This window comes from Rhinatrema bivittatum, chromosome 10 (genome assembly GCF_901001135.1).
Source record: "Rhinatrema bivittatum chromosome 10, aRhiBiv1.1, whole genome shotgun sequence".
Lineage (NCBI taxonomy): Eukaryota > Metazoa > Chordata > Amphibia > Gymnophiona > Rhinatrematidae > Rhinatrema > Rhinatrema bivittatum.
In genome coordinates this window covers 115578612-115593714 of record NC_042624.1, presented here as the reverse complement: position 1 = coordinate 115593714, position 15103 = coordinate 115578612, and the positions used below count along the sequence as shown (strand labels likewise).

General features: G+C 41.5%; 1 protein-coding gene across 1 annotated transcript in view; it reads right to left on the bottom strand.

Moving 5' to 3' along the window:
* TRABD2B (TraB domain containing 2B) overlaps nt 1-15103 on the bottom strand; it is a 384859-nt gene that overhangs the window by 174702 nt on the left and 195054 nt on the right. Inside the window, 1 exon segment of the mRNA XM_029618552.1 lies at nt 2550-2696. Within this exon segment, the coding sequence (XP_029474412.1) occupies nt 2550-2696 (147 nt within the window).

Sequence of the window (15103 nt, the reverse complement as noted above, 5' to 3'; positions counted from 1 at the left end):
AAATGTTGCAGTTTTTGAACAGTTTAAAAATGGTTTTCAATATGATCAAAATACATTTTTCTGTCTAAAAATATATTTTCGCCTAGGACGATGGATCTTGTACATTTTTCTGCCACAGATACATTTTTTTTTGTAGGCTGTACTTGTATTTATATGGTATTTAAGGATTTAGGATTTCTTGCCCAAGTCATGCGGAGAATATTGGAAGTTTTACTCGTGCATTAAGGGAAATTCCGCAGGATTATTTCCAGTGTTTATAAAATAAGTTCATCCAATAAGTTGAACATCTTCTTTAAGGAACATTAAAGGAAATCAGTTACATTTTAATTTCTTATTGATGTTGGCTAAGTGATATAAATACTAAGAGCTTTCTACTATACTAATTGGATTATAGTATATTCATGAACTGACTTATCCTTCCATGTGTTTCACTTCCTTTTCAAATATAAACTAATAATATTATGATGTCTTCCGTTATGATGAGAGGAATTAGGTGCAAAGACCCCATAAATGTGCCCAATTAGCCTTTGTTGATTTACATTCCTTTCCAGACTCTTCAATCAGGCAGTAAACCATGCCCGTGTGCCAAAGGAAGGAAAAGAAAACAAAGGTAATCTTGTGTTTCTCCCCAGGCAAAATGGGATAACTCGTGGAGGCCAGAACCAAGAAAACACCAAATGGATAAAAGGGAGATGAATCATGTTGTGATTGCAAGAACCTCCTTGCATAGGACTGACAAGATGTGCCAAAGATTATACCTCCCAAACAGCAAGAGAGCATACTGACAAAATCAAAACAATTAAAAAGGAACCCGTTCATCGGATGGATAAATATTAATTTGCGATGCAGAGCAGAAGTTCGCAACCCAATCTTTGGGTCATACTTAGCCTATTTGATCTTCAGGATATCCACCGTGGATATGTACGAGACAGATGTCTATGCCCTGACTCTATTGTATGCAGCTATAATCTCATACATATTCATTGTCGATATCCCAAAAATCCCACTGGCAAAGTGCGTCCTAGGTTGAGCACCACTGATGGAGAGGATGGTCATTCATTTTCACTTACAGATTGCAATCTGATGGCTAGTTGGTGAAATGAGTTGATGAGCTTGCTCACATTTCTTGAGCTTAATAAAGATGTGCAAGCAAAATATCTGCAGTATATTTGTTAAATTGGTTTTTCAGCCCATTTTTTGGCCAAATCTAGTTTCAGAAGTGGAAGGAGTGTTTGTTTTTTTAAAATTGCACGTGCTATTTTTAGAGGCATTTTCAATTTGTTTGAGATTTAACAAAATGGACCACAAATGGCTTAATTTTGTTCAAAAGGCATAATTGTTTTAAACGAATGCACATCCCAAGTGTTTACATGATATTAAAAAACACCTTTAGCATTCACAACTGTTCCCAGTTGGTAGACACTCCAGAACCTCCATAGGCTGACCATTCAAGGAAACTGAATTTCACTTTCATATTTAGAAGAAAGCCTTTTGGTTTAGAGTAAGCTGTGGCATATCGATGGGGTCAACGTGAAATAACTTTGAACCTATGCCATCCATGCGGCATCCATCTGAAACATGAATGGAGATCTTCACTAACCAGCATTGCCAGCATATGACGTTTGCTAGAATTCATTTAGAGGAGGACAAATCTAAGGTGTGCTTCACGTTTCCTGCTGCTCTTTGCATAAACTACTCAGAAGAAAAACCTTGCTGTTTGCTCCTCTGAAGTACCTTCTAGAAAGATTTTGTAAGAAAATTAACTGAGTCTTTGCACCAAGCCAATGTCTGATTCTCATCTTCCTTAAAAGCAACATTGTAACCAATCAGGAAGGGAAAAGGTCCCCTTATTTGTAAATCCTTTGATGTTTGGAGGTAGAGAGCTGTGGATTTATTGGATACATTGGAGGTATATTGAATATATGCAAGGAAAAAGGTACCTAGGGCATGATATTTGTAGAATCTGATCATTGTAGCATTCTTATTATGGCAGTAAGCTACAGAAATAATCCCAATTGTCTAGGGAGCCACTGGCCTGATTAAAAAGAACTTCCAAGTGTCCCTTGATAAGTTGCCTGTATACAGTACACTTTATGAGCTTCAGAAGGAAGTTCACTTTGGCATAATGCAAGTATCAAGAAGAGCACTAGCAGTAGATGTGAGAGACTGAGATAGTAGCCAACATACGCTGCCTTTAGAGTGAAAGTCATTCTTGTCATGGTATATGGAAAACAAATTCATTTGGAGACACTGTCCTAAAGAAGTGAACCATTCATGCTGGACTCCTGTCAAAAAGCAGACACGAATCCCACCAAATACATATTTTACAAATATGAAAACTTGTTTTAGAAGTGCTAACAGATTACCTAACAAAATCAATGCACTCATAGAATGTTAAAAATCTGATTTAACCTCAGGATACGACATGCATAGTTAAACTTAGAACAGATCACACCTCCGATACTATCAATATGTATAGCATGAGCCTTGGTAAACAGGGTTAAAACTACGTTAGAACCATGCCTTTTGGTAAAATGTTTGTAAAATACCTGTGAGCTGTCATGATTGAATATCACAGCGTTCAGGTCTCCGCAGTTATAGTGCTTGATGAGGTCTTCAGTGGTATAAGGCGCTTGAAAGCTTCCTGCTCTAAGACTTTCATGTTGCAGCAAAGTTTGATTTAAAGCAAACAGCACCTGAGGACAAAAGAAGGAACTAATTAATTTACGATATATGTATACAATCAGATCAAAGTTATAATCAATGTACAATATACTTTAAAGCAGGTTGTCATACTAGACTAGCAAGGGAAAATATGCCTACTCAATAGAATATAAACTGTAGGGGTAATATTCAGCCACTGGCTGGCTTGCAAAGTTAGGAAGACAAATTTATCTAACTCTGGTGGGATATTAAGTGGCACAACCGCACCAGTGAACAGGCCTGACACAATCGGTGTGCATACCATGCATTTGCACGGGGCGGGCACACCTAGGGAGGCGGCGGGCCATTTCTGATGTGCTGGCAGGGCTCCCAACCCTGCGAGCAAGATGAAAACAGCGATATACCAGCAGGGATCCCCAGCCCCGCGAGCAGGAAGGAAATGCAAATTTAGAAGAAGAGCACTCGGAGCTCCCAGCCCCGCAAGCAGGAAGACAGCGGCAGCGGTGGAATGGGTTTATGATGTAATCGAGAGGGCAAGGCCAAGCCCAGGCCCCACAAGAAGAAGACAGTGGCAGCAGCTGAAATTAAGACGCGCAAGCGAAGATTCCACACCTCGTAGGCAGAAAGACAGCGGTATGACGTGCCCACGGGTACACCAGGCGGACAGAACAAAACAAAAGAAGAGACCCGGTGGGTGGAGTGGAAGGGAAGGGAAGGGAAGGGAAGGTGGAGGTGTGAATGAGAGAGAATGGCAGGGAGGGGAGAGGGAATGGAATGTAAATGGGGTGAATGAGAAGGGGGAGAGGGAGAAGGGGGAGGAGGTAAGTGAATGTGAGAGGAGGGAAAAGGAAAGCAAAGCGGCTGAGAATGAAGAAAAGAGAATTACGTGAGAAGAAAGGTGAACAAGAGGGATTGGATGAATGTTCATGTGTGTGTGAACACGTGAGTCAGAATACGAGCATGAGTGCGAGAGATCTTGTGTGTGTGAGCATGTGTGTGTGTGAGAGAGCATGAGAAAGCTTCTGTGTATGACAGCATGGAAGAGAGGAAGTGTCTGTGTGTGAGAGAATGAACATATGTGTATTAAAAAGTATTGCCCAAATTTTAAAAGCCCGGTGCGCATAAAAATCGGGGGATATGTGCGTGGCTGGGCCTTGTGCGCGCCGAGCACATTTTTAAAATGGCCCGGCCACGCGCATTTCCCCCCATTTTTATGCGCACCGGGATTTTAAAATTTGGGCAATACTTTTTAACACTCCTCTCTAATCCCACCCCCTTCCCAAAATTTGCATTTGCACCATGCGCTACTGTTATTATCGCATGCGTTAACGCATTATCATGTGCGTTAATGCCATAACACATGTTGATGAATGACTCCTGGTAGTCATCTGGTTAACTGTGAATACTGGAGTTAGCCAAATAACTTTCTGGCTAACTTAACTCTATCCTGGAATACCCCTGGAATGCCCCTAAATTATCTAGCTTCAGCTGGATAAGTGGTAAAAATATTCAAAAGCTGTCATTCAGCCAGAGATAACGCACAAGTTATCCTGCTAAATGCTGCTGAATATGTCCCCTGTATCATTTACTGAGGATAATGAAACTTGACCATCAATTGGCAGTAGTACACTGAGATCATTCATTGGCTAAACAAGGTCATGACTCCATGTAAGAAAATGTGGTTTTAGACTTCTGGTTATGCCTTATGTGTGAGAAGTCATTTAGAGACTGAGATATGCTAAGTGGTCTATTGTGTTACTGATTTTTGGATTGTATTAAGAAAATTTACAGATACAATTGTTCAATAAATAAATTAGAACTAAAACTGCTAAAAATATTACATCTGAACTGATCTATGAAGTCAAATGGACCATTTAATGACAAAAAATTTAGAGATGCCTGAAAGCCCCATTGGAATTTAACAGAAAAAAACAAATACCCTGACGGAAAAGTTAGTGGTGGAAGCAGAAAAATTAATGCAGTAATTACCAAAGAAATGGCAAATGAAATTTAAAAATATGTGTCAGTAGTTGCACTAGAAGAGCACCTCAGTAGTGTCCCGATGTCCATGGATGGGAAACACGAGAGTTCGGAAACTTATACTGAATGGAAACCAGAATAACTGCTGAAGAGGAGCCGACTGAAGACACAAGGTTACAAGGAAAATATAACATTACTTGACAGAGTCGAAGATCAGGAAAACAGAGAGTGTAGATTAGATTCTCAGAGTTATAAGAGAGCCACTGCGTATGGAGAGGGCACAGTGGTAAGAGAGGAATGCACGTCTAAAACTGGTCATTGCCCACATGTAAAAGTATGCTAATGAGTACAAATATCTGCATCTAACAAATCAGACACATTTATCAAATATAACGGAAAGAGATTGCTGATATTAAATGACTCTTCAGTAAAAGTCTTAGAGGGTGATTTTAAAATCCGTTTCCATGCAGGTAAAACAGTTCTTTACCCTCAGAAATGGTCTTTAAGTAAACTGCCCGCCCAATATGCAGGTAAAAAAGTCCACGTGTAAAGCCTTTCTTGGTGCAGGGTTTGGAGCTACTAAAAATTCAAAAGTATGCGCACATAGCCTTTGCTGTGAAAAATATCAGCACAAATTAGAAAGTACAATGGGGCGAATTTTCAAAAGGTCACGGGGTCCATTTCCAAACCCGTGCTCATGTGGTTCCCGGCATGCACACGTGAATGCTCCAATTTTATAACATGCTTGCGCCGCCGGGTGCACGTTATAAAATACGATATCCATGCGCACATGCATGCCTGATTTTATAATCAGCGTGCACATGTGCGGGCGGGTGCCCCATTCACGCTCGCAGGGCAGGGAGATTTTTGAATTATGCGAGCTGATGTGATAGGCCTTTGTCCCAGTTCCCTCCCAGTTGCTCCACTCAAGGAGCAGACTGGGAGGGAACTTCTCTAACCCTAACCCTATCTTTCCTCCTTCTTCCCCTCTCCTCCCTGACCCCTAAACCTACCCTATCTATCCCCAATTTTTTTTGTTTTGATACTTACTGCGCCTCTGGACTAGAAATAAACTCTGCACGCCGGCTAGCTGCCGGCCCACGCTTCCCCAGGACAGCATCTATCATTTATCAACTTGTGTTATGACATTTTCGCATGCGATAAGCACCATAATGCATGGTATGATACAAATTTGTAAAAGGGGAGGGTCTGCGGAGGAGTCAGGGTGGGATTTCCGCAAACGTGGGCTGGCTTCGCTAAGCCATAACGCACGATATTGCACAGTTTTAACGCTGAAAACAACTGCACCTTTTTCAATTCTGTTAAGCTATGCAATCTCATTTTTTTGCAAATTCCGTTTTGGGCATTTTTAGGCTGGGGAAGGGCCTGAGATGTGGGGTGGGGGAGAGAGGGAGACAGACTCTGGGGGGTGGCACCATAGTAAGAGCTATTTATGCTATTATAGGTCTACCTAGTAAGTCAAGGTGAGGTTTAGGTATTAGTGTAGGGGTTAGGGGGCCACTTTTACATGCAGAGTGAGATGTACGAACAGAACAGGACACTTGTGAAGATTTGATGTACTTCGGAGTGAGGAAACTCGCACAAAGATGAGATTGTTCTCTCAACCTAGCTTGATGTTACCCAGGTAGAGAGTCCATCATGCTAGGTTGCAAACAAGAGAGCAAATACAAAAATTCATGAAAAAGTATGGCAAAGAAAGTATTTAAAAGAAATGAAAAACTATTTCTCCTCTTTAGAGTATATCTCAGACAAACAATTTTAAACCTGTTAATTAAATATATTGTAAATCTTGGGTTATAATACCACTGAGTGCGTCAATTTTGTTCTTTACTTTCATTTTCAATGTGCTGTTTCTTATGAATAAGAAATGAGCAACACTGTTAAACTGGAAAGCTTAAAATATTGAATTCAGTAACATATGTGATACTGTATATTATTATTTTTGATGTAACAAAAGTCACTTGCAAACTTTTGCAGCAGTATATTTTAAACAGCAATTTAGATTTTGAAAAATAATGTTGGTGATTGGCGCTCAAAGAAGTGAAGGGAACATAATTTATGTGTGTGCAGGCAAAAAAAAGCTTTTCGTTTTCATTTCGTTTTGGTGTTTTCTTTTGTTTTAGTTCGTGTCATTTCATTTTAGTGTGCACTACAACCATTTAATGCACATTGTTTTTTGCACGCAGTAAAAATTTCAGCCCATGCTAAATAAAACAAAATGAAAAATGTCAGCCCAGCCATACTATAGTTCAAACATGTGCTATGTTGTTTGTTTATACCAGACAGTGAAAGAAAAATGAATTGACATTTGTGATACTGAAAACAATTACAGTGGCCACATACTTTTTATTAATTTCAAAACGTACACATTAGTGAACATGCATAAGATATGCCCTATGAAGGAGAGGTGCAAATTTATATATGTGAATATGTGCGTGCACATGGTCAATTACCTGAGTAATTTGAAAATGAACTTGTGCACATTACTTCATTTTGAAAATACTTGATATAGTCTGTGTGCACAATATATACGCAGATTTGTCTGAAAATACCCTCTTAATTTTGAAAGCAAGAATGAGGTCAAATGAAATACTCCAAAAAGACTTTATAGGAGATCTGGTGCATTTAATAATTAGGTTTATGTATTCAACTAAAATAGTGTAACCAACCTCTGCTGCTTTTGTACTATAATATACTTTTATATCTAATTTGTATTAACCTATTGTCAGATCACTGGGTCCAACTGCAAGTGAGGATCCCAGTCCAAGATTCCACAACTGAGCTTTATTTTAATAGAAACTTAAAAAGAAAGCAAATATATCCTGGCTTGCCCTTGCAAGATTATGTATCAGTTTAAACGTCCCTTTTCTTCAGGAGCAAGAGGATTCAGGTCGCTCCTGGTTCTACCAGTTCCAACTTCCAAAATGGACCCGGGTAACCTGAGGCTGGCACGGTTCTGAAATATGGCCGGACTCCAAAATGGTGTTGGTCCCGGGTCAGCCAGTGCCGTTTTGGAATTACGGCACCAGTGGGGCAGGAGCGACTAAGGTTCACCGGGTCTCTCGAATGGGGTAAGAGGCAGGGGTAGAGGGGATGGAGATGAGGCTCGCGAGATTTGTTTTAATCTTTGGTGATGCAGAATTTTTCAGTGGGGAGGGGAGGCAAAAGCGAGCTTCTAGTGCTTTTTTTTTTTTTTTTTAGAAAATGAAATGAAACGAAACACAAACACAAAACAGGAACTTTTGTGGATATTTCTTGTTTTGTTTCAAGCACATCGCTAGTCGGCAGGGCGGGGCAGGGAGGCATCTCAGCCTGGCGTTTCTGACAGGCCTTTTCAGCTAGTGTAAATATAACAACAAATTGGAGGCATTACAAAGGATAAGGCATTTTTCGGCTCACCGAGTTAGATCAAACGACCTCTCTTTTTACACGTCAAACTATTGTTTTTCATTAGTGACTCTAATGGGCCCACACAGGTTAAGCTTGAGGAAATGAAATTTAAGTTCTTACATTGTGCTTATGTAGATCAAGTGAAATATGTAAAAATGAAAAGGTCAGAGTCAGACGTATGTATTAAATGCAAGACTGAATGGGATCAAAGACACAGTTTTCTTCTGACAATAAACTTTAAAGGGGCAGGAAAGGCACTGTAATGCTATGGCTGCTGGCCCTCAGTGGGCCGCACTCGATCCCGCTCTAACCTCGGCTTTGAAGGCTGCATGATGCAGAAAGGCCAGCCCTATTAAAAAAAAACCCTCTCATTATTAGCTCAGGGCCTCATCATCGAGTTGCCCTGGCTCCTTGCTATTACATTGCCTTGCCAAAGGTTCCTGATGAGCTTTGCCTATGTGCACTCCTTGCCTTATTCTTGTCCTGCCTAGGTCTCCCGAAGGCCTAGCTTACCTTATCTTGTATTTCTTGCCTTCTTCCTGTCCTGTCTGGGCCTCCTAGTGGCCTAGTTTGTCTCTGTGGTGCTTGTCTTGCCCGTGTCCTGTTTTGGCCTCTCAGGGCTTATCTAGCCTGTCCCCTGCCTGACCTTTGTCCTATTTGGGCCTCCCGGTGGCCTATCCTGTCCGTGTGCACCCTGCTTTGCACCCCTGTTCCAGCCTGTTTGTTTTGCCATTATATGCTGGGTAGGGCAGGGAAGAGAGACCCGAGCAGGGGAGAGAGGGAGCTCGGGGAAGAAGATGTGGGGTAGGGGGGTGTCGGGAATGTTGGACAGGGATATGAGCATGTGAAGGGATGACTTTTTAGTTGGGAGAAGTGAGGGGTGATGGGGCATGGAGGGGAGTGACGGGGTGCAAGAGCCATACTATGTCAGTTTTGAGAATATGCCTTCCTTCTCTCTCTGAACTTTGCTTAGTGTAGGAAGAAATATATTTCTGTTTCTAGTCCTCCAGTGTTGCACTGCATGCAGAAGGTGGTCTTGGGGTTTCCATTCTAGGTTTTGTTTCCACATTTGTAATTTGTGGTCGCTTATTCTATCTTTGGTGAAGGCAGGTCTGTCTGTGCTCTGTGTGTGTGTGACTGAGATGAGGTACTTTATTAGAGGTTTGTATCAGCCTTATTTGTTGTATTTTCTCAATATGATATTGCACTGCTGGTGAGTTGCTGCCTTTTCATGGGTAGGGCTAGCTCTGTTTCATTTCTTGGAGTTAGTGCTGCTGAGGTGTGGCAGGTTTGATAGATGTACAGAGTGGGGTTTGTTTGTAGTATTTTACAATGCACCTGGTAGTAGAGGGAGTTTGTGATGCTGTTATTAAGGATGACACCAGAGTCACAATATCTTTTTGTATGGTGAGCTGTACAGGGAAATATCTTAGTTCTGCTCTGCACCCATTGTTAGGAAGCAGGGGGGGCTCCTGTAGATGCAGAGGATATGTTTATATTTAGTCCCATGATGGTCATATGTTCAGTGTGTCACGCATGTGAGCATCATCTCTCAGGTGTGCCCTGATGGATAAAAGAACCACTGGTCTAGTATGTGAGGAGGAAATGACATGCAAACTGGACTTACAACGAGGAGTACAACAGTCAGTATAATCCTACTATACCAGAAAATGTATATTCATTCAGTGAATTAGCGAATCTGATCTAGAAGTGCTAATTAAGGGTGGATTTTCCAAGGCCCGCACGTGTAAAATACGTGGTTTACGTGTCCTTGCACGCGCCACAGGCATTTTAAAACGGGCTCGACCAGGCACATAAACCTCGCCACGCGCACAAGTGCCGGGCCTCTCCAGGGGGGCGGTGCAGGGCAGGATGGAGGCTGGCCAGGACAGCGGCCATTAGCTGCTGTCCCGGGGACGCACGCGCCGTTGGCCGGCCGGAGCACGTAACTTGCTTCTGCTCCAGAGGAGCAGTAAGTAGAAAACTAAAAAACTTTCGGCTAGATAGGTAGGGGTTAGGGGTCGGGGAGGAGAGGGGAAAAGGAAGATTAGGCAGGGGGGTAGGGAAGTTCCCTCCTAGCCCACTCCTTATTTGGAGCTGACTGGGAGGGAACTGGGGCAGGCCTGATTGTGTCACCGCGTATATTTACGGAAAATTCGGCCCCACCTGCGCGTGCCACCCGCACATGCACGCACTGGCGCACACATTATAAAATCAGCATGTCCATGTGTGCGCGCTGGGAACCGCAGGGATGTGTGAAGTGGGAGTGAATATGAGGGACGTGAGTAATAAAAGATGTGCGTGCGTTATGAATTTCTATATATGTTTGTTGCTAAAATTTCAAATACCTTGGTGTGATCTTAAGAGGAAATGTTCAGATCGGTGTTTATGATGCTTACATGCATGTCTGTTAACTACTATTATGTTTAGTTGTATTTCAGATATGATGGGTTGTTTGCAGCTCTTACACCTACATTTAAAAAAAAAATTACAAAATGTTTACACACCCGGGTATAATTCTGTGAAAAATCATGAAAACCATATTGCTGGCTGATCATCTGGATACTTATTTTTTTCATATCGCCAAGTTTCACAGAATAAGAGGCTTTAAGTTTCAAAAACTCTACATCAAAGGCAGCCTTATCACCCGCAGACGTGAAAATGCAAATCGTGCCTACTGGGCAATGTTCACCTCTCATTCTAAATTTAACTTTAACCACCCCACACTAAGGAGCTATCAGTAGCCATGGTCCAAATATTCCAAGCATGTTTGCTCTTAAAAGTTTTTACAAGGGGCTTGGCAGTGTCGTTAAGTTATTTGAGTTATGTTACAAGCTCCCACCTCAAACATTCTTTGGGCATTCCCAGGAGACTAAAACTTGTTAAACAGATCTCTCTGTCAAGGTTCCTTCAAAAGCAAAATTAATGGTTTTCGCAAATTGCTGACAAACAATATTTTTCACTCCAACCAAGACAGCTAATGCTAGATTAGTGTAGCACAGAGAAGTTGCAGTTCATTTGTTAAACTGCTGGAATTACTAGTGTGCGTCTTTAATGCAAACTGGATTAGAAATACTGTTGCATCCATATCTCAGTTCCTAACAAGGGTTCACAATGCCCTCAGTTCCTCAAAATTCTCAAACAGGATAATGAGAAAATGTCTGGAGATATTCAACTCACATCATCTTTTCCTCATGCTGTGGAAAGGTTATTTGAGCCAGGCTGGGTGGGAAGGGGAATAGATTCAGCCTTTTTTTTTTTGCTAACTTTATAGAATTAAAGTTGCGGCAGCATTGGCGTACAGTACAACACCAATCCAGCACATGGCAATTTAAAGAGCAGGCACACATCAAAAAGAGTTACTAAAGTTACCCTCCTGCTACACAACTTAAAATTGTCCTTTTTGGCTAAGATCAAGAGTGGGTCTTCAACTATGAGCGGAGGTTGGTCTCTTTCTGGTCCTTTGCCCGACACCAAAAACCTGAAAGGTATGGAGGATTGGTGGTGGTGGTGCTGCCTCCCCGACATCGCTGGGGACACCAAAATGTTATGATCATTTCCAAAACAGGATTAAACCTTCCATTAAAAAAAACAAACCAGTTCCAGTTCTTGGTGTGCTCCTCTGATTCTGCTACCCGTTTCCTCCGGGATCAGGCCAAAGACATCTTAGTCATGGGTTTATCTTTTCCAGCCCACTGCAGCTCTTAAGACAATATCATTTCCCCCATTATTACACACAAAGTTAGCTCTGAGAGTGACCTACTGACCCCTCCAGTCCCGGACACCTCACAGAGAAGGTCACTGGCAGTATCTAAGGGCGCTGAGCTGCAGCCTTCAGCATAAACAATACTTAGAGAAGATTACCTAAGGACATTTCCTTGATACATGGGGTTTTCGGACTTTTTATGATTGACTTTTAAAGCTGCTCTGAAGCACTACGTGGACCCATTTTAACATGGAACCTTCAGGTGTACAAATGCAGTAGGCACTGACTAGTGTTTAGCATAACCAGTGCTACAAAATGAGTTTTCCTTGAGCTTTTTCTCATTCTTTTTTTTTTTTTTTTTAAACAAGACGCAATCGTGATTACCTTCACCTTCTATTAATGAGGTACAGATAATGGTAAAACGGAAGAATGGTTAGACAACCTCAGAACTATTTTTAATATTGATCTTAGTGCATGGACTGAGGCATGGGCTAGATAAGTAGTTCGTCCTTAATTGCATTTTTATTTTAAATATTATATGAGGGCAGTAGAGATTTGCCCAGTGATTTTCATTAGTACACTAAGGGGATAATTTTGAAATATCGTGCATAAAACAGCAGACACATATATAAACGATACCAATTTTCAAAGCAAGATGAATGAGCATAAGTTTGCTTTGGAAATTATCCCATCAAAATCTACCCGCAGACGTTATATCTGGTAAAACATTTGCACAAATGTTTTCAGTCCGGGTGACAATGACATAGACACAAAGGTTTATCCGCATACCAGGTGGTAGGGATACACATGACTTTTCAAAAAACTGTGGTTTGTTGTTTTGTTTCTTTTTTCATTTTATTTAATTTCTTTAAAGTGAAATTTAAAATGAAAAAAATTAAATGTAAAAAAACAAAGCAAAACAAAATTTAAAAAACGTCAGGAAAATAGCCAAAACATTCCCCCACTCCTGTGTCCCCCAACCTCATCTCCTTCCCTGCACCTATCATCTACATGCTCCTTGAAAATATCTTCATGGGCAGGATCATTCCCAGTTGTTCCTGCCCCGCCAATGTGCCTATTAAAAATGGCGCTGGTAGACCAAGGCCAGTGCCATTTTTGCTGTACAAAATGGCACCGGCCTGCTCTGTCAATTGGGCTTTCAAAATAACCACACATTGTGCCTTACTGCATGCTCACAAACAGGGTTGTTAACTGACTTCATATTTCACAGCATACTGTATTAGAAACATAGAAATGTGATGGCAGAAAAAGACCATATAGTCTACCTAGTCTGCTCATCCAAACAACTATTCCGTTTTACAATCCCTACCACCCCCTCAGAGATCCTATGGGCCTGATGTTGAAAGCGCATTCAGCGCTCGATAGCCAGATAACTAGGACTTATCTTGCTATTTCTTAGCCAGCATGATAGTAGGCGGATCTAGGCGGTGCTACTTAGCCTGATAACTTATCCATCTCAGTCTACTGAATATCGCTACTGTGAGTTATGCGGGTAAGTTATACCTGTCAACAAGCTGGCTAAGTAGCGGCTTGACCGCGGATATTCAGCGGCATAGCCTTGAAACATAGGCAGATAACTCATATCCGGCTAAGTTACTTGAATAGGCATCTTTCAATATGAGGCCTTATGTGTATATCCCAGGCTTTCCTGAATTCATATATTGCCCTTGTCTCCCACCTCCACCTCCACAGGGAGGCTGTTTCATATATCCCTTATCTTCTCTGTAAAGAAATATTTCCTCAGATTACTCCTGAGTCTACCCCCCTTTCACTCTCATCCCATGATTCCTTTTTCTAGTGCTTCCTTTATTTTGAAAGACGCTCCCCTCCTGTGCATGGAAAACTTGGAGATATTTAACATCTCTTTCATATCTCCCCTATCCCACCTTTCCTCAATGGTACACATGCTTAGATCTTTAAGTCTGTCCCCATATGCTTTACAATGACAACCACTGACCATTTTAATACCTGCCTTTTGGGTCGACTCCATCCAGTTTATATCCTTTTCAAGCTGCGGTCTCCAGAACTTTACACAGTATTCCAAAAGAGGTTTCACAAGGGACTTATACATTTTTAAAATGACCTTGTTAAGGATCCTTAAGATAAGATGGCATTTATTATAATGGTTAGCTATAGGGCAAGGTCCTGTTTTAGGTTGCAGATGAATCTGGTGGAAATTGGGTCTAATGGGCTTGTGATGGAGGATCTTCTCCACTTCTTGAGGAGTAATGGTCCCAAAGTCCAACAGCAGGACACTGTCCGGGGAAGTTGTGGTGATTCAACCATGGAGGAAGTTAAGTGAGGAAGAGGGAGAAGTATCAAAGGAGGAGTAACGTCTTCTGCTGGGTGCTCCTCTGTGATGCTAATGGGTGTTTGGGATTCTGGCTTGGAAAGCTTCCATACGTCACAGATAATTCTAGGTGCTTTGAGATTAGGTCTTTTTTAGCTTGTTGAATGGCTACTTTATATTTTTTTTGGAGTGCTCTTTGCAGATATGGAAGTTAGTGTCTGTTTTGTGTTCTCTCCATGCTCGTTCAAGTTGACGGGATTGCCTTTTGAGGAGAAGACTCTCATGGAATCATGGGGAGTTTCTAGTGGGTCTGGGGTTGGGTTTGATTCCTGAGCATTTCTGTTATTCCTGAAATGTTGTGCAAATTGGTTATGAGATTAAGATCAGTTCTGGGATAGTGAAACGTAACATCTGGGTTACACAGTGAATTAACATTTGAGTCTCAAAGAATTAAACATCACTTACATTTGTCAATGTTATAACACCATACCATACTGCTAAATAAATTCAGCATATATGCATGTAAATAGCTTGTACTCGCATACATGCTGTTTTATAAACATCAAAAATACGTGTGTATTTTCAGTTTCACGCACACATTTAACTTAGCAAATAAGGGGAACTCTAGTGGTGTACCTGGGGGGGCCAAGAGGTACGTATATAAGTTGTTATTTTATAAGAGATTTATGCAATTACATTAAGCAACCTATTTGTGTGCAATTTTACACTTGCTAATTATCTAGCGCAGTGGTTCTCAACCCTGTTCTGGGGACCCCACAGCCAGTCGGGTTTTCATGATATCCACAATGAATATGCATGAGAGAAAATTTGCATGCACTGCCTCCATAACATGCAAATTTTCTCTCATGCATATTCATTGTGGATATCATGAAAACCCGACCGGCTGTGGGGTCCCCAGGACAGGGTTGAGAACCACTGATCTAGCGCAACTGATATCAGACTCGTCTATTGTCTGGTATTGGTTGGATGGGAGGACTGGGTGAACTAGAGGCAGTTCAGGGTGAAGAACG